Source organism: Cyprinus carpio, chromosome B6, assembly GCF_018340385.1.
Source record: "Cyprinus carpio isolate SPL01 chromosome B6, ASM1834038v1, whole genome shotgun sequence".
NCBI classification, from domain to species: domain Eukaryota; kingdom Metazoa; phylum Chordata; class Actinopteri; order Cypriniformes; family Cyprinidae; genus Cyprinus; species Cyprinus carpio.
The window spans coordinates 10,086,739-10,107,760 of NC_056602.1; the positions used below are offsets into that span (position 1 = coordinate 10,086,739).

General features: G+C 37.5%; 2 protein-coding genes across 2 annotated transcripts in view; one reads left to right on the plus strand and one right to left on the minus strand.

The window, feature by feature from the left end:
* LOC122137655 (opsin-3-like) overlaps window positions 1–2,589 on the plus strand; it is a 33,537-nt gene extending 30,948 nt beyond the window's left edge. Inside the window, exon 4 of the mRNA XM_042725639.1 lies at window positions 879–2,589. Within this exon, the coding sequence (XP_042581573.1) occupies window positions 879–1,064 (186 nt within the window). The 3' untranslated portion in view covers window positions 1,065–2,589. The remainder of the gene's footprint in view (window positions 1–878) is intronic.
* Window positions 1–21,022, minus strand: part of LOC109055305 (beta-galactoside alpha-2,6-sialyltransferase 2-like) — a 33,813-nt gene that overhangs the window by 7,271 nt on the left and 5,520 nt on the right. Inside the window, exons 2-5 of the mRNA XM_042725638.1 lie at window positions 9,449–10,207; window positions 5,309–5,406; window positions 5,098–5,199; window positions 3,215–3,389 (exon numbers count right to left, since the gene is read on the minus strand). Of these exons, the coding sequence (XP_042581572.1) occupies window positions 3,215–3,389; window positions 5,098–5,199; window positions 5,309–5,406; window positions 9,449–10,184 (1,111 nt within the window). The 5' untranslated portion in view covers window positions 10,185–10,207. The remainder of the gene's footprint in view (window positions 1–3,214; window positions 3,390–5,097; window positions 5,200–5,308; window positions 5,407–9,448; window positions 10,208–21,022) is intronic.

Here is a 21,022-nt window from a genome sequence, read left to right on the forward strand (position 1 = left end):
ACATTCTAGTTGATAATTGCTGGTTCAATGACATGACTCCAATTTTTGTCCTATGTATTAATTATTCAAAAATACATAAAAAGAAATGCACTTCATAAATATAATAACCTGAATGTTTCTCCTTTCTGGATTAGAATTCATTTTTTAATTCTTGAAAATCAATGTTTAACCAATTTGGCTTAATTCATATTTGCTACAACCAACACAGAAAAATAAAATAAAATAAAATAAAATAAAATAAAATAAAATAAAATAAAATAAAATAAAAAAATATATCATAGAGAAGACACATGTAGACGCATGCAGACCCTCAAGACTGCTGGTCAGGGTTAATAAGTCTCTTCAATTTTCATATAATTTGACTTTTTATGAAGCAAGAAGTTTAGTTCAGGTTGTAAAATCAGGAGTCCTGGTGTGACTCCAAAAAAAAAAAAAAAAAATTATCGAATTAATTAATAATATTTATGAATGAATAGTCCATAAAATATTAATAATCCATGTAAAACTATATTTCAAATTATTTTATGAAAATAATAAAGATGTTTATACTTACATTTATTAAGTGTAAAGAATTTACTTGATGGTTACACCACATTTTATGAGTAATTAAATTAAAACTACAAAACCATATGAAACTAAAATAATTACGAAAAGTACATTGGTGTTTAAAATAGATTTTTACTATATTTATCTTACATGTCATTTAAAAACTGTCACTTCAATTGGCCATAAAAAAATAAAAATAACACCAAAGAAGAAAATGCACTGAGGTTTTTCAATTCAAAATAAGCTATAGGCAGTCTTTCACACAAATGTACAAAATTGAAATGGCTTTGCATCTTTTGTGTATGAGTGCTAATTTATTGTGTTTTGTACAGTTTTACAGGTGTTTCCTCATCCTGTTTCATTGCAAACACAGCTCTCTAGAGAATGGACAGTCCTCTATGCCTTCAAGAACTACTGGCATCCAGCTCAACCGAAGGGCTTATAGCAACACAGTGGCTAGCAATGTACCTCAATCCATTGGTCTACAAAAGGAGTGCAGCACTCCTGTCTCAGACTGAACCAATCCACACAAAATCACACCTTGATGTTCCAGCTCCATTCTAAACCTACATACTGTCCCAAATGATGCCAAGACAGAAATCATCTGTGTAGTGTTGTCGAGTGCCTATCAAAAGCTGAAAATCAAAACTGTAGCAAAGTGATCTCTGTAGTCGTCTTTGTGATGACAAACTGTTGTCTGGCCTAACTCACACCATTTTAAGTAAGTATTTGTATGTGACTTGTCAATATAAATGTTACAAAGAGTAAGAAACGTGCAAACAGCCACTGGTGACTTGTTAAAATGGATGTTTAGATCATGTGATGGTGCAGTACTTCTGAATGTGCTTACCCCCATGTTGTGTGTGTGTTGTATGTTCCCAACCCATTTAAGGCCAGGTCTGAATATGAGATTGTATAAATCTGTGAATTTAAAGGAAGCTGGAAATCTGGTAAAATCCCCAACACATGACTGCTTTGTACACTTTTTCTACCCTGCCCCTAATCTCACCATTATCTGCTGGAGATCAAGCATGGTGACATTTGGATGATTAGTCACATCATTGCTTCAAATGAGTCCAGTGATCTAAGACAGTATTTCCAAACTTGGTCACTAGTGGCAATGATAAATGAATAGTTTACTCAAAAATTTAAATTCTGTCAATTACTCACCCTCATGTCATTCCAAACTCTTAACTAATTTAAGTGTCCTATCTGGTTGGGTGAATTCAGTACAATGGCAGTTTAAAAAATATATATATATAATTTCCAAGTTTTGGTGTAAAACACTCAAGCAACTGTACAATAATATCATGGCAGACATCATTGCTTTCCTGTGCACCATCCAGAATGTCACACTCCAGTCCAGTAGGTGGCGATGTACTGTCACTGTATTGAATCTGCCAAAACAAATGTTCATTGGATGCTTCTCAATTAAAAGGCTAAGTCCTTGTAAAGCTGCATATCTTGGCTGCCACGTCTTCAAGCGCCTTTGAAGGCCATCTCAATTTGAAGGATCCTTGGAATGCAGCTTTTGTTTCATGACCATTATGCAGCGTGTTTTGAAGGATGCATCAAGTGTATCCTTTGTGTCCTCCCAACACCCTTAACATCATATAATGATAAAGATTTTTAATATAAAACATTTATCCAAAGTTATTTTTAATAGATTTTTTTGTGTTGTATTAATCAGTATTTAATGATAAGGATCAGTCTTGCATAGAAGCCTTTAGATGAACTGAACTAGGAAGGATGTACGTATCGTACATCCTTCCTAGTTCAGTCAGTTTGTACATCAGCTTGTTTTGAAAAAGGTGGTTGCTAAGAAGTGAATAATTCCTTTAGGTCAAAGTCAAAATGGTGTGTTAAAAGGTACAATCCACAATCACTCACTCAAAACAATGAATGACAAAAAGTAGTGCTCTCTTAGTAGCAGATATTGGATTGCGCCTTTTAGATAGCATATATATTTGATAGGTTTAGGAATGTAAATTGTCTGTATGAGAACCATCAACTTGACATGTCAGTCGTCCAAAAAAAACAAAAGTCTGCAACCTTTGTTCAGTTACTTGTTTGTCTCTTTTAGATCTTGAGTTTTAAGCCAAACCTTCATTTTCATTAAAATTCAGCAATGCACTCACTAGGCAAGGGAGATAATAAGAAAGAGTGTGCATGTGTGTATTTGCACGCACATTCATTGGCTCAGTGCTGCAATAGGCCCTCAGTTAGCCGGTCAGTCATTGGCCTACGGCAAGGTAAGTATCCTCTAGAAATGTTACAGAAAGTTTGCCTCCCTGATTGAAATAATCCCATCATGCCCCTGAACTAGCACCTATCAAATTGGTATACCTAGTAACAAATTTCAGCATTTGCACAGACACACACATACACATCCTTTGCTCTTCAGTTAAAAATTAATTCAAGAGGAACAGTGAATACAAACAGAAATGATTATCATTTGGAAGTCAGCAGATACCATGGAAAAGTAGGCAGAAGAACATTTGATCTTGCTTAAATTAGGGTCGAATATGTGCGTCAGCTGCACAGCATGGCAAATCTCTCAGAAATTACCGTCACACCATGTGGCACAACAATTTTCCTGAGCGCAAGGATCAGAAAGTGGCCAGATTGTACGTTTATATGTGCTTGTTTTTACAATGAAAAGGCTCACCTATAAATCCTGAGGATGGAGGGTTGGGTTGAATGTTCTCCTTTGTGTTGCTTTGCACAATATCCCAGAGTTTCCAGATGAATGAAGGATGCAGGATATAAAAAGGCTGCTCAGGGAAATTCTTTCTGTGATTTATGTATGGAGTAAACAGGTCATAATCGGGTTGCTGGTACCACTGTGGGCATTGAGAAAATAGGAAAATATTAGGTTGAATATAAAGTCCTGACTCTTAGGCCTGGTTTCACAGACAGGTCTTTAGGCCACTACCAAGAAAACTGCACAAGCAAAGTTTAACAGGGCTGGATGGTATGAGACTTCTGACAGATTCAAGGGTCTGGCTGCAGACTTTGACTTGCACTCTCAGACACTTGCGCTTCTGCTAGTGACATCACAACAGTCTTTTTTTATTTTTTATTTTGTTCTATTTGTTGATTACTTTTTGTTTGAATCTCTCAACATTTTACAACAGCAGCCAGGTGTTGAAGACAAGAAAAAATAAACTAAATTACAAAGTCACTTGCAATCGCCACTTGCACTCTCAGCTACCTGCGACGTCACTTGCAATCGACACAAATCATGCTTGTTGAAAATGGAGACAAGACGCTGTGGTAATTAAACAATTAAAACTAATTTAGTACTATAACGTACAGTGTCCTGCAAGCAAAAGACAAGACCCGCAAATCCGCGGCTACAGAACAGCAGAATATGAACGCGGTGCGCAAAGTCTCTCATTAAGCGTTTTCCTCCTGTAGAAAACATAAACACTTAATATGGCTTAATGTATTAAGATGCAATTAAAATATCAAATTCAATATAGTTTATTAATATAATGAATAATTTATAAAACATGGCATAATGTGGCATAATAATAGACTAAGATGATAAAGACCAAACTCAATATGCTCCTCTTCATTATTCTAAAAGTGGAAAATAATAATAATAATAATAATGAAAATATGCATAACTAATATGTACAGGCAAGCAGGTGAGTCCAGAATAAATGCAACACGCAAAGTTTCGCGTTAAGCGTTATTCCATATAGAATAATTGTCTACAGCTCTTTTATATCACTGTCTTTGTCCATTATGCTACATTACGTGTTTTATTTGTAATGATTTTCTATGGGAGGAAAATGTTTAACATTAACGCATAACGCATTGATGCTTTTAATATCACTTAATGCATTTCATAATGCATATATACAGACCAACATATTTGAACTGTCTTTATAGTCCATTATTATGCCACATTAAGCGTTTTGCTGTATTGGAGGACAAGTGAAAGTTTGCGCATTGTGTTTATGGCCATCTGCTTGCCTTGTAGTAAATTAAATAATATCTATATATTGAATTTGATCTTTTAATTTCACTTTATGTAGGCCTATCTTAATACATTAAGCCATATTAAGTGTTTCTTTTACAGGAGGAAATTAAACACTTAACGAGATACTTTGTGCATCGCATTCATATTCTGCTGTTCTGTGGCCGCGGATTTGCGAGTCTTGTCTTTTTCTTGCAGGACACTGTACGTTATAGTACTAAATTAGTTTTAATTGTTTAATCACCACCACAGCGTCTTGTCTCCATTGGCAACACGCACGATTTGTGTCGACTGCAAGTGACGTCGCAGGTAGCTGAGAGTGCAAGTGGCGATTGCAAGTGACTTCGTAATTTAGTTTATTTTTTCTTGTCTTCAACACCTGGCTGCTGTTGTAAAATGTTGAGAGATTCAAACAAAAAGTAATCAACAAATAGAAAAAAATAAAAAATAAAAAAAGGCTGTTAGTGATGTCACTAGCGGAAGCGCAAGTGTCTGAGAGTGCAAGTCTGAGAGTGCAAGTCTGCAGCCAGACCTTTCTCGACAGATTGTCTATGATGTGATACCTTATGCAGGTCAATGTTATAAGGAGCAGGATCCCATGCTACCAAGGTGATGTCCTTATAAAGCAAACTACTGCTGAAGTTGTGTTTGGGGTTTGCTAGAATCTGATAAAAGAGAAAAAACCATCTCTATTTAGTCCTTGCACATGGAGACAGGGAATGAGTCAGAGAGTGAAGGTTTGTTTCTGGGTTCATTAATGCAAATGACTCTAACCTGAGAGTTCATGATTCGAATGGTTGTCTTGCTGCCCACGTCCTTTTCATAGCCCTTGTAGGGTGCAGCATTGAAACGCACCACTGCATCATGGGAATCTAGAATGGCAAAAACAGCAGTTAACCAAAAGAGCAGTCAAGTTTTAAAGGGAGAACAAGTTGAGACAATATTGTGTGACACATTTTGTAACAATATGAATTGAATATTCTTTTACCTTGTCATAGTTAAACTCTGATTATACAGAAGAGTATGCTTTTTTAGGTAAAAACTTTAAACCGTAAAATAATTATAAAACATACAAAATTGTCAAATCATTGTTTTGACATGAATTTACACATCAACTTGCCAAAAAAAAAAAAAAAAAAAAAAAGCTCCGCCGCAAAATGAAAATTTTGTCATTAATCACTTACCCCCATGTCATTCCAAACCTGTAAAAGCTTTGTTCATCTGCGGAACACAATTTAAGATATTTTGGATGAAAACTGGTAGGCTTTAGACTGTCCCATAGACTGCCAAGTAAATAACAGTGTCAAGGTCCAGGAAAGTATGAAAAGCATCGCCAGAATAGTCCATCTGCCATCAGTGATTCAACCATAACGTTATGAAGCGACGAGAATACTTTTTGTACACGAAGAAAACAAAAATAACATCTTTATTCAACAATTCCTCTCCTCTGTGTTTCTCCAAATCGGCATAGCGCCATTTTGACAAATCTGACTAGTACGCAGGCGGCGTACACTCTTCTGTGTCAGCCGCGCTGAACCGATGCGCTATTTGCTTTCAAACCAAAGCGTAAATACACGTAAAAAACGTATCCTTGTGGCGCGGCTTTTCATAGATTTCTTTCGCCATGTATCCTTGTGGCGACGATGCTTTTTATACTTTCCTGGACCTTGACACTGTTATTTATTTGGCAGTCTATGGGACAGTCTCAAGCCTGCCAGTTTTCATCCAAAATATCTTAAATTGTGTTCCGATGAGGAACAAACCTTTTACAGGTTTGGAACGACATGGGGGTAAGTGAATAATGACAAAATTTTCATTTTGGGAAAGAGTATCCCTTTAATTTGTTGTATAATAACCTTGCCCTGACTTTTATGAAAAATACCTTGTCCTGAATCTGAGAAATCTACCTCCATTATATAATTGACTCTGGACTTAAAGGCAACCTAGTATGCAAAATTAACTTTTACTGTCTCTCTTTTCTCAGAGATCTGAGAAATGAGCTAAAATTCCACAGCCCTGTTCTGTTCTGTTCTGTTTCTGCTTCCACTAGAAATAGGCATTTTCAAAATGATGTAATAAATGATCTGTGGGGTATTTTGAGCTGAAACTTCACAAACACATTCTGGTGACACATGAGATTTATAATACATGTTGTAAAAAGGGGCATAATAGGTGCCCTTTAATGTATTGAACAACAATATTAATAATTTTCACAAACATTATTCTATTAAGAGGTTTTTGAACTACACTGTAAAAGATTTTTTTATATATATAAATATATAATAAACTTATAAATATAATATAATATAATATAATATAATATAATATAATATAATATAATATAATATAATTTATATATAAACTTAGAAATACAGTTTTTCTCGATTGCTAACACGCTATAACTGATTCATTTGGCCCAATTTTCCAAACCATTCATACAGTTCTCAGAACAAAGACACGTTTCTCAAAACTTTTAACACATTTCACCTGTTTGCACACACACTCCAATTTGCTCCGTGTTTTCTGCAAAACTCTACACAAAAAAATGCCACCATTTTGCAGAGGTTTAACCATGTTCTCATTCAGAAAACACAAACACACTATATAATTAACTCAAGCATCAAAAAATGAACTCAAACAACACACATTTATCCATGAGTGAACATTAAGTAGCAAAACTGATGACACACAGGTCAGAATCTCAGGATGATATGAATAAGAGCACAGCTGATTATATGTTTTGGAAAATTAACCCTGGTAGTGGGAAACAAAGAGGAATTGGAGGGGAAATTAAAAATTAAGGGGATGAGGTCAAATTTCATTTGTTCCTGATGAAATACAAAGTTGACCATGTTCTGCATGGACTGACCACGAGGGAAGCTGACCTACAGGCTCATCTACAGGGTTTCAATACTACTTACAAAATACACATACAATATAATTACAGTACTGTACATAGCAGCAGTACTTCAGATGAGAGAACTCTCATTATTCTATGTACAGTAAATACTATAGTACATATTGTACAGTACACCCTTAAACTCATTAATGTTGAATTTATTTGTAGCCAAGTAGTCCTTACATGTACTGTATTTGTGCAGAACTGAGAAAAACTGTAAAACAAAATAAATAAATAAATAAATACTACTTCAGTCTGTCTACATTTTCATGTTCAGTTCAATGTGTTACTTGTCTTTTGTTCGTATTTATAGTGAAAGTTCAAGTTATTGAGTGATCATTGTAAAAGTTTATCATATACCTTTTTTTCAGTGCAGATGTTTAAAACCAACATTAAATAAACACAGAAAACAGGCATTTCTGTCATTAGACATTTTACACAAAACCATAGGTATTCAGTTTATTGTTGTTTTTCCTATTGATTTAGAAATTGTTATTATTATTATTAAAAAATAACTTCATTAAATGAATCAGTCTGCAAAAAGTGTCATGGCCAAGCTAATATTATAAGATATTGCTCCCTCTAGTGTTGTAAGGCAAATGCTACCATAATAGACTCCTAATGGACAAGAAGTTAATGTACAGGTATATTGGATTTTACCTCTGATATATCTCTAAAGTAATTCCACGGTGCATTATGATAATCTTCTTCTATCAATGTCTTTTTACATGCAAAACATTCAGTCACCACTAGAAGGTAGCAAAAGACAATTCACTAACATCTACTAAAAGTAACCATTTTATCTAGACTCACTTCCCAAACTTTGCTTCATTTGTGAGTAATAAAACATGAGTATATTCAAATAAACATTTCAATAAAGAAATCTAGGACATTTAATAAATAAATGTACAATACTTTGAGTTCACTAAAAAAAACTACTGCTGTAAGTGTAAGACAAGTTTCAATGTGCAGTTTCCAAAACTTTTCTAATAAAAGGTCCTATAAGACTCCCATAAATAAACAAAAACATGCAAAGGCAGCTTTCGTTCTTTCTGAAAATGAAGCAGGACAATGCTATTCAAGGGCTTCTAGAGAACAGGGAGAACTGCACTAATGCTTATCTGCCATTGGCTGTAAGCTGTGGTATCCACGTTCCAGCACATTCAACAGTTAGGCCTTGTGCATCAATGTCTCTATTCAAAAGCAGACCAAATCAAGGTCTTATGAGGGAAAAAAGAGCGGCGATGAATTGAGTGGAAGAAATGGAATGAGGGAATGAAAGTAAAAGCAAGAGAGTGAGAAAGAGAGAGCAACCCTCAAAACAAAACAAGAAAGTGCTTGTTTGGATACTAAAAAGTCTGAAAAAAAAAACACAATTTTACACAAACAATTTTGTGTAATTGGAAACATTATGGATAGATTTTTTGAGCCAAGATTTTAAATTCAACTTCTAAAAACTAAAGAAATATTTTAACTTAAATAATATATTTAATAAATGCATTCCATGACTGTAATATCAAATGTAATGAAAAATAAAATAAAAATTGCTGTCTTTATTCTGCTAATTATTGCAAAAATGGATCAATGAGGGTCAGGTAGAATGACATGATCCTTCAGAAATTTGTCTAATTTGCTGATTTGGTGCACAGTTATTATGAATTTATGCAATCAATTTAATCAATTTAATGCATCCTTGCTAACAGTAAGAAATGTTTCTTTAGCACCAAATCAGCATATTAGAATGATTTCTGAAGGATCATGTGAGACTGAAGATTGGAGAAATACATAGCTGCTTAACAACTTTGTCATCACAGTTACTAATTTCCTTTTTTTAATATTTTACAATAAAAAACATTTAGCTTATACTGTAATAATATTTTACAGTATTACTATTTTTAACAAATAAAAACAGCCTTGGTGAGCATAACCCTTCTTTCCAAATTTCTTTTTCAAAATCATATTTAAAACTTTTGACCACTAGTGTACATATGCATATTATCCCTTGTCCAACTCACCAATTTCACGTCCCAGTGATGAGTTCAGTATTGCCCCTGCTGAAGTCACCACAGCACATGTTGTGTACATCTTCTGCAATTTAGAAGAAGCCAGCTGTTTAAAACCTAGGTGAGCAAAAGGCTGTTCAGAGCCATCCAGGGTCCTGAGTTGGGCTTGCTGTTTCATCTGACACAGCATCTCCTCTCTACTCTTGTTTGCCTTTCGTTGGCCTTTGTAGAGAACATTGTGCTTATTAGAGTGAACATAGTCCCTCAAGGCTCCCTGTAATCGATGGCTTAGCATTTTGGAGGACACCTGACCCTTCCACAGACCGCGAACCACCGACCAGTCATTGGAAAAATAGTCATCACTGTAGTCACTTCTAGGAGGCTTCCTCAAGTACTTCCTAGCTCTTGGACGATGTTCACCTAAATTCCTGAAATAAAACTCATCTCTAGCGCGAGGAGGTTGAAACACTTGCCTGCGCTGGAAAGGACCCTTCCTGTCTGCATACAGACGCCAGCGGGAATTATGGGATGCCATGATGGCCCGAGAACTATGCTGAACATAGGATGAGTGTTGAGATTCAGAGTTGAACGGGATAATTTTATGGGGCTGGTTCACCTGGGAGTCAGTGAAGTAGGTAAAGACAACGAAGAAAAACAGCATCCAGAGTAGTAGGAACAGCAGCAGAAGTTGAGCCAACTGCTTCGTGACATGCCGTAAGCCCGGCAATAGAGAATCCTGGACTCCCATCACCCTGTTCCATAACACTCACCCTGGAGGGAGACAGAAATGGGTGACGCTTAATACTGTATGTACAATGTAAAAATTGGCAACCTACAAGAGCCACTATTACAGCAAATGTACATATTTGTTCATTTCGTTTTTTACATTTTATTTGGAGTGATTTGAATGTTCATCTCCAGAGATATTTGTGATCAGGTGACACTACTCTCTGACAGTCACTGCCCTGCTAAAAAAAAAATGCATCAACTTCTGGCAGAGTTTTGACAGCTGCAGGGCTTTTGTGAAAACTACAGTCATACCTTAACATTGCTGTATCCCTGCTGTCTGATCGAGCCCAATGCACTATGGGTGTTGAAGTTTGAAGGGTTTTTTTTTTTTTACTACTTCCCTTTTGCTCTGTTGGTTCTAGTTGTGTAGCACCATTTAAAAAAAAGGAGAAGAAAAGGAGAAGAAAAGAAATCGCATTTCTACTGCATAGACAGCAACCTTTATTAAAACCCCATCTTTCCAGAAGTTAACCATGCCTTTAAGAGATTAATACAGCAAATGCTTATTTTTGTGCTCACAAAGATTGATGCAGTAGAACAAAATAAAAAATGAATAAAAACTTTTGATAACCATGTTAAATGAAAAATATTTAAGATTTTTCTTGGGCCTAACGTTCTTTCTGTAATTATAATTGATTTGTCCATAGGGACGTCTGTGTATTTTCATTTGCTGGTGTAAGATGTAGTGCTTGTCTCTGTATGTTTTCTGTTTTGTGCTTCTCTGTTGCTCCTCCTATCCATGTCACAGGTTGGGAGTGCCACCTGATTTGTGTTCCAGCTCGTTAAGGTGTGAGTGGAGCACTATGTAAAAAGCCATTAACTTCCAAATGGGTGAGAGACTGTGGTTTGCTTCTGAGAGACTATCACTTTCAGTGTGTATGTTGTAACTTGTTGGGTTGTGTGAACACTATAAGGTATGCTGTGTGCTAACTTCTATGTGAGTATGGTAACTCTTTGTGAACGGTTGCCATTAAATAGTTACAGAATGTTATAATAAGCCCCTAGTTGTATGCAGTTGTGCTGGTCTGTGTGGCCAAAGTTACCTTGAAGATTATCTGTTTGTCAGATTATTTTTTTTTTATTATTTATTTATTTATTTTTTTAATTGTGAGATCATTTGTAGGGAGGAGGATGCCCTTTAATTTGAGAATTCATGTTTTCACCTACGTTTATCTAGAGAGGGGTTAAGGGAAGAGTTTGTCCTTTTTTTTTTTTTTAAAGCTAGGTAAGGTATTTTCACAAACCATCAGTTAGTTCCTTCTGTTTGTTAATTTGGCTCTTTCCCCTCCTGAAGCCTTATGTTTGTATCCCACTGATTAATTTAAAATAAAATTTGTATGTCTTTTTACATTTAAAACTGGTGTGAAGATTTGTGCAAATTTGTTACACTTCTTTCCTGCCCCTAGACTAGAAAGTGGGAATGTAACAAGTGGGGGCTTGTCCATTTGCTTCTTGAGTTAAATTGTTGTGGTGAGTACAATCTCGTCTCTCTCCAACAGGAACGGATTATGACTTGCAAAGGCCCCGGGGCCAATTATCTCCAAAGCCCGACTTGCAAAGGCCCCGGGGCCAATTATCTCCTGACAATTATACAAACTAAAACAATTTCTTACAGGAGTTTCTTTCTTGTCTTCCTCGTTGCAAATTCATCCACCAATTCATCGAAACTGAGCTCTTTCAAGAGCAAGGGAACATTTGCACAAATGTTGGCACATTCTCGTTCTCAGTTCATTTTTAACTCGAGACATTTTAGAAAATGAGCACTCTCCCTCACAATTCGTAACTGGCAGTGTTAGAAAAAGTTAATGCAATGTACACGTTTGGAAAACTTGATTGTTAATTCAGATTTATCATTGGTGTTGTTTACAGTAGGTCTAAAGACTCTAGTCTTAGAGTAGCCAGTCGTCCACACAAAGATTTTATTAAACATGTTTAATATTTGTGACTGGCGGCGCCAGCGACTGTCTACATGCTCTGGAGATGCATTCCCTAGGCTGTCAAACATCATTCATCCTTATTTACTGATTTTGTCAAACACAGCTTCTTTTTTTTGTGTGTTTCTACTGTACATGCGTTAACATTGAAAGTTAATTATTTTAGGCTATTCATTTTGTTCTCCAGATGGAAAAATGTGAAACTGCATTCTGTAAAAATCGAGAATAAGCTGTGATTTATCTCTTCTTTTTCAATAACATTAAGCATCCTTTTATTTAAACCTGGAGTCTAATAAATGTTAAACGGGAAGAATAAAATAGTAGCTTATAAAACTGCACTTATTTATGAATGGCTTCCTAGCCTATTTTAAGTAGGCCTAATCTAATGAATAAAAAATCAAACATTTGTAAATAAAATAACTTTACTATATATACACTTTAATTATATCTAATATATTTGAGGATATATGATGAGGAAATATCTCTACAACTCTCAAATGAAATCAAAGAGTTTCCAGTGTTGGCCATTGAGAGCGTTATTTACTATAAACTGATCAAATTAAAATGAAAATAAACTAATACAACTTTACATTACTTTTGTTCAGGAATAAATAAAGCAGTATTTTATATTTTGTTCTAACAGGTAACTATGGAACCGGAACGAGAAGAACATTTGTATTTTTTCCCGGAAGGAACTAATTCGTTTTTAAGGCCTGATTTAACAATAACAGCCTACATAATTGTTTGATTATAGTTAAAAAATAAAATAAAATAAAATAAAATAAAAATAAACCCACTAGAAATGTTGCAATTAACTAAATTAATCAGGAAATGCTTATTGACACATTCACACAGAACGTTTTTGCTTTGAGAGACACAAGGAGTGGAATGTGGAGTGGTTTTAGGTCTAGAGACGTGTTTTAAAGTTTTTAGAATGCCGTGTTATGCGTGAGACACTGCAAGATGCGAGCGCAACGGGTATACACCTCTGTCTAGTGCTTGTTTAGATAGAAAAACAATGTAAAAATAGTGCATTGTAATGGAAAAACGCGTTCTGTGGCCCTCAAGTGAGTTTTGCCAAAAAATTTTAATCTTTACTGTGCTAAAACAGACTCAATTGCTCTCTCTATGCCCCTTATTCACATATCTTTATCTTTATTTTTAATTTTACTATCTGTGTACTGTTTTCTCAGAGTCTGCAATATGAGTTTTTTCTGTCACCAAGACAAATTCCTTGTGTGTGCAATGGCAATAAATCTCTTTCTGATACTGGATCACGCAACATTAAAGCCCAGGGCCCCCCCGGGCTCTTGGTAGTCAAGGGCCTCTGGGCACTGGCCCCATTGGCCCGGTCAGTAATCCATCCCTGCTCTTCAAGTGTCTGTTTCTGCTGTTTACGTTCTTTGGGGAATTTGGGGAAAAAATTGCGAATTTGATGTTCGTAAGCACAGCAAGCTTGTGCCTCCCTTTAGCTGAGGTTGATGTTTGCTTTGTTGCTTTTGAGTGGGTTGCAGGTAAGCTTGGATGGCCCAAGGACATGTGGGCATTGTTCCTACAATGTAGTCTGACAGGCAAAGCTCAAATGTGCACAGCATTGCCAATTGAGCAAAGTCTTGACTATGACATTTTTAAATCCGCTGTTCAAGGCATACAAATTAGTGCCCGAGGTGTATCGCCAGAAATTGAGCATGTACGAAAACAGCAACACAGATGCATGTAGAACTTGCATGAGACAAGAGCGTTATTTGAAAAGTGGTGTTTCTCCAGCAAGACTACTACTCTTGAGCAGTTGAAGGAGTTGCTCTTGCTTGAGGATTTTTAAAAGTTGTCTACCTGAACCTGTTGTTCATCTAAATGAACAAAAAGCAACTTCACTTCTGGATGCTGCCATACTGGCAGATGAGTTTGTCACACCGAAATGTATTTCCTGCTATCCACCCATTGAACAATAATTTTTCACATGTAAACTCGGAAAAAGCGTTTTTTTTTTTTTTTTAGTGTCTCAAACCAGGTCACCTGATTGCTGAATGTCAGGCTTGGGAAAAGAAAAATAAGTCTAAGAAGGTTGCTCTTGTAAAAACTGTGTAAGTAAATCTATGCAGCCTTTCATTTTCTCTGGTGTTTCCTTGTCTGGTACTGAACCTCAACCTGTCCTGATGTTATGGGATACTGGTTCAGAGCAGTCCTTGATCCTTAAAGTTACTTCCCTTCTCACAGAATTAATTTGCCGGTTCTGACGTTCTTATGTGGTATTGAGATGTGTGATTATATTCCCCTCCATCAGGTACACAGTCTGACTTTGTGACTTGGATGGTTAACCTTGGAGTGTGTTCCAAGTTGCCATTTGAAGGGGTACTGTAGGTCTTGTGTTGGGAAATGACCTAGCAGGTGGCCAGATTTTTCCCAGACCTATTGTGGTGAGCAAGGGGGAGTGATGCTAATGTATTCCCTAAGTCTCTGTCCACATTTTATGTGTGTGCAGCGGCCCACCAGCAGGTGGACAGTGTGGACCTTACTGACTTTCTCTGGCAAGCACCTAGAATCTCCCAGATGTGACCAGATGACCAAGCCTGGCATTAGTGAGAACTGATGTGAGTAAAAGCTAGGGTGACCAAATGTGCCATTTTCCCAGGACACATACTGGCCAGGATTTCTATATTGCCTAAAATATCCAGGTTTTGGTTTCCTGTTTTTATACTTAATGAAGGTAATGATCATTTGACCAATAACATGCAGACATTGTACGTAATTGACCAATCGTGGTGCGTGAGAAGGTGGGATCTAAGAGAACGGTCAAAGCGATGCAAATACGTGTACATATTAGTGTTGGACTTGAAGCAGCACTGAGCATACCGATCGGTGTATGACATCAAAGTACCGTGAGAGTGATTCACAAGCACAAGAAGCCGTTTGCTCTCTAGAGCTCTTACGGTACTTTGTCATACAACAATTGTTCTGCACAGCACAAACAAAGCCATGGCACGTTTGGTCACCCTATAAAAGCACACTCTAACTTTACATTGCTAAAGCTCCGTTAAGTGCTGTGCAGAAACAGACCCTTCCCTTGGTCAGTGTTCTGATGTAGTGTCAACTTCTGGGCAAGTGCCTGAGGACAGAACTGCTTGCTTCTTTGATAATAGTGTGCTAACAAAGAAGTGGAAGCCCATTTGTGATTTATCTGATTGTGATAACCAACAAGTAGTCGCCATTTACCGACCTCAAATATGGCAGCTTGCATGTGAAAATGTGCAGAGACCTTAACTGAATTGTAGAGGTAGTTTCACGAAACAAGCCCCCCTGACTTCACTTGTTCAGTGCCCAAACATTGTCGTTAATGCACTGTTAAAAATGAAGTAATATTTTGGTCATGTGGATTAACTTGCATTTGTTTTTCTTGCAATTTTGTGAAATGCCATGAAAAGTCTTATCGGTGGGGGTGTTACATCCATAGGTGCTGATTTCACATAGAGCAGCGTTTACTACACGGAGCCGTTGTTAACTGACAAGCTGCGCAAATCCAAGCTTATAATGAATGTGGATTTGCACAGCTTGTCAGTGAACAATGGCTCTGTGTAGGAACAGCTGCTCTATGTGAAATCACACACCTGATGGAATTTACCCCTGATTAGATAACCGGCTTTACTGATGAAATGCGCATTAATTATCGGCCAATATTTATCGTGCACCCCTGCTTTTTACATTTAAAACTGGTGTGATTTGTGCTTGTCCTGGAACCTGGAGACAGGAGTTCTCACTCTCTCCCCACAAATTTGTTATTCTTCTTTCCTGCCCCTAAACTAGAAAGTGGGAACGTAACAATGCAGAAAGCTTCTTTTCTGTTTGTGAATTGGGCTTAGAAGGAAGTCAAGGAACAGTGTCACTGACCCACTTTGTTACTGTTAACTTCATATAAAACAACTATTACTGAATTCATAAGGATCAGAACACAACCTTTTAATTTTGTTCCCACAATAAAAATATGGGTATGCTGATAAAAACAATAGGGACTATTTAATACTCCCTATAGATTATAGAAAGAACCTCAGAGAGAGTGGAGAGAGAGTGACAGATCCAGAGAAAACAAACAGTTAACATTTTGTTTATGTGTGTACGTCAACAAAGAGTGGTGTAATAATGCTGTGGTAGTGACAAAACACTGTTCATCACTGGTGGAGCTTATGTTTGTGAAGTGTTGACCGTTCTATCTGCCGTGGGAGTTCATGGCCATTGTTATTGTCACAGTTTACATCCACCAGTGTGCTAATGCGAAGGACGTGCTTCGCGAGCTGTACAGCGCCATCAGTGAACAACAAACAAATAACCCAACGGCTTTTTCATGATAGCCGGTGACTTCAACCACGCAAATTTAAAGACAGTTTTGCCAGAGTTCTACCAACATGTGAACTTTGCAAAAAGAGGAAATAGCACACTGGACTTTGTTTACACAACAGAAAAGAACGCGTAAAAGGCTGTACCCCACCCCCACCTCGGGTACTCGGATCACATCTCTGTTATGCTAATTCCAGCATACAGACCACTTCTGAAACAAGCCAAACCGGTTCAAAAACTCATCACTGTTTGGCCAGATGATGCTACCTCAAAACTGCAGGACTGCTTTCAGTGCACATACTGTATTTAAAGAGGCAGCCACCTACAACAGCCTCACAGACCTGCAGGAGTACACTGAAACTGTGAGTGCTTATATCAAAAAGTGCATTGATGATGTTACAGTCACCAAGACCATCACCACACATGCTAACCAAAAGCCATGGATGACAGCAGAGGTTCATGGGCTGCTAAAGACCAGAGATGAAGCATTCAGATCAGGAGACAAAGCAGACCTCAAAACAGCAAGAGCCAATCTGTCCCGTGGCATCAAAAATGCAAAACAGTCATATGCTTAAAAAAATCAACAATCACTTCACAGACAGCAAAGACACACGGAGCCTGTGGCAAGCCATTCAGACCATCACAGACTACAAGTCCCCACCACAGGCCTGTGATGACAACACATCCCTCCACTTTTATTCACAGTTTGAAATGCAGAATGACACACCTGCACAAAAACTGACCATACCTCCCAACGACCAGGTGCTCTGTCTGTCTCCGGCCGACGTAAGGAAGACCCTATCTAGTATTAACCCATGCAAGGCTGCGGGACCTGACGACATACCTGGACGTGTACTGAAAGACTGTGCTGCACAGCTGACAGATGTCCTAACAGATATCTTCAACACCTCGCTGAACCAGGCAGTCGTCCCCACATGTCTCAAATCCACAACCATCATACCGGTACCAAAAAAAATCACCTGTGTCCTGTCTAAACAATTACCGTCCCATAGCACTGACTCCAATCATGATGAAGTGCTTTGAGAGGTTAGTCATGCAAAACATCAAATCCAGCCTCCCCAACAAACTTGATCCGCTCCAGTTTGCATACCGTCCAAACCGCTCTACAGACGATGCAATCTCCTCCAACCTCCACCTGGCTCTTACCCGGCTCTTACCCACCTAGAAAATAAAGACTCCTACAGTATGTCAGAATGCTGTTCATCGACTTCAGCTCAGCATTCAACACAATAATACCACAACAGCTCATAAACAAACTAAACCTGCTGGGCCTTAACAATTACCTCTGTAACTGGATCCTGGACTTTCTAACTGGAAGACCTCAGTCAGTACGTGTCGGACACAACACCACGAGCACTACCATACTGAGCACAGGTGCCCCACTGTGTGCTCAGCCCGCTGCTCTTCACACTGCTGACCCATGACTGCACTGCCAAGTTCAGCTCCAACAACATCATCAAGTTTGCGGATGACACAACTGTGGTAGGTCTCATCAGCAACAGCGATGAAACACACTACAGAGAGGAAGTGGCACAACTGGCTGAATGGTGTGGCACTAACAACCTGTCCCTCAATGTGTGTAAGACAAAGGAGGTTGTGATGGACTTCAGGAGAAGCTCTGTTGATCACCCCCCACTGACCATCGACAGCTCAACTGTGGAGAGAGTCAGCAGCAGTAAATTGCTGGGGGTGCACATCACAGAGGATCTCACCTGGACCACCAACACCATGTCACTCTCCAAGAAGGCACAATAGAACCTAAACTTTCTCCGCCGGCTGAAAAGAGCAAGTCTCCCTCCATCCATCCTCACCACATTCTACAGAGGAACCATAGAGAGTGTGCTGACCAGCTGCATCACTGTCTGGTACAGGAACTGTAGTGCAGCAGACCGCAGCAGTCCAGTGGACAGTGAATACAGCTGCAAAGATCAAGCCCCTCTCCCCTCCATCCTGGAAATTTTCCTTACACGATGCACCAGCAAAGCCAACAGTATCGTGAAGGACCCCACCCATCCCTCCCACAGTCTCTTCCAGCTCCTACCATTAGGAAGATGGTACCGGAGCATCAGAGCCCGCTCTGCCAGACTGCTCAACAGCTTTTTCCCCCAGGCTGTGAGAGCCCTGAACTCAAATCACCCCGGCCTCCTCTGAAACCCCTCACAAACCCCCCTACCTCCTGAAACATGGACCATCTCACCTCCTCCACCCCCCCAAACCATACCACATCACAGAAAAACTGTCTGAAACATCATTTTTGTGAAATTCTCCTCTATGCGCACTAGACACTTTTCACACACACTGCTGTGTACATAATCACACAAAGACACAAATAGGTTTACATGCTCGTGCACTAATAATCATCTTGCACTGTTCCCCAGCCAGCTGCTTGACTTACAATGTTCTCTTTGCACATGTACAGTATTATGTGAAGCATTCGTCAGTCTATATATATACTTTTTTTTTCGTTCAGTCTATGTATAGGTAAAAATCTGTCAGTAGGTTAGTTGTTTATAGGTACAGTGTTTATGTGTAGCATTTGTATAGTTTGTATTTAGTTTCTTTTAGTTTATTTATAGGTAAACATTTATATATAGTATTTAAATTCAAAATCTGTCAGTAGGTTAGTTGTGTATAGGTATAGTATTATGTGAAGCATTTGTATAGTCTGTATTTTTTAGTTTATTTATAGGTAAACATTTATATATATAGTATATTTATAGTCAAAATCTGTCAGTAAGTTAGTTGTGTATAGGTTTTACTGTTTTACTTCATTGTTGTATGTCTGTATTTATGTAGCACCGTGGTCCTGTGAGGCATGACATTTCGTTCCACTGTATGTCCCCACATGTAGCAGAATGACAATAAAGCTCAACTTGAACTTGAACTTGAACTTACAATAAAAACAGGTTAAAGGGACCACAATAAAATTAAAGAAATGTCCATATAAAACGTATAGACTGACCGATTATGTTTTATTCATTTTGAATTATGAAATAAATTCAACAGTAATTCTCATATCTACTCTCTCACTGTTAACATTCAGTCTGGCAGTTCAATCCTATTTGAACCTTCTGCTTTATTTTGCTTCTTGCTGCTTGATTCTGCTTCAAAGAGACTCAACTGCCTTGTTGCAAATGATGCAGAGCCCATTTTAAATAAAGGATCATTTCAAAATATATATATATATATATATCCACTTCCTCTTGCTCCTTGTGAGTCTTAATGTCTGCAGATTTAAATCTTGTGGGATTTCGTCAAAGTCCAGAGTTGATTGATTTTTTCGCTCTCTATACTTTACATGGACTTTCTGTCAAATCACACCCCTTTCATTCTCAGAGAAATCTACTTCACACAATGAAGGAATCGATTTGATGTGCTGAAAATTGGTATTACAGTATGTGGGCAAATTGCTCTTGTTCACGGTTTATTTTCAAAGCAGAGCTAAAGAAGAACACTGCAACAGACAGAGCAGAGCAAACTGGCCATTTTTTTAACAGACATTCAAGCATCTTCAGAATACCAGTGTCAATACCTTTTTTTTTTAAAGTATATTTATGTTCTAAGCACCTCATTGGTGGATGTTTTTGAGAGCCTAATACTCTGTAGCTTGTTTTCGCTGACCTTTATGCACCAAGAGATAACTAGCACAATAGCTCTCGGTAATTTACAACAGCATAAATAACAAAGGTCAAATTACAGTCAGTACAGTTGCAATCTCCAACTCCCACATCTTACACATACTGTGTGTACTGTATACAGGTGATGGTTTGCAGTAGGAACGGGATGCCTGCAGTTCTGGGTCAGTTCTAGTTTTTAATTGCTGCTACACTGCACTGGCCCTGACCATCATTATACACAAAACAACAAACCACAAAGAAGTGTTAAGGCTGCAGACAACTATCAATGATAATATTTTGAAGAATGTTATTATTTTATTTTCAGAGCCTTAATTTAGATACTCAATTTGGTGAAGGTAAGTTAAATGTAGTTTTCCATAGGGAGAAAATAAATGAGAGAATATTTTACTAAAATTTCAAGGAGTTCTGAAACATATTTAGCCAGAAATGTCAAAGAGCTTCAAAGCTTAAAAAAAAAAAAAAAAAAAAAAAATAGGTTTTATCTCAACTAGGAAGACTAAATTTCATCTCTGAGGGACATCTGATATTTAAAAGGAACATTTTATTTTCAAATATTTGCACATGTAAAAGAATAGCAATCAGGAAAAATAAATAAATTGTCCTCATTTACTCCCTCATGCTGTTGAACACAGTTGTGGAACACAGCTGATGATTTCTAAACATCTTGGATGTCAGTATTTTCAGAAAATATCAGCTTAAACATCAATGTATCGTGAAATAGCTCTGAAGTGACATGAATAACCTTTATGATACTTCTATAGTATCTTGTCGGGCTCAATTTTCAAAATGATTTTGTCATATTTCTTTGTATAATGATTGCTAAACAGTGGCTTGTACACACAACCTTTCTAAGATACAGAAAGACACTGCTCTAA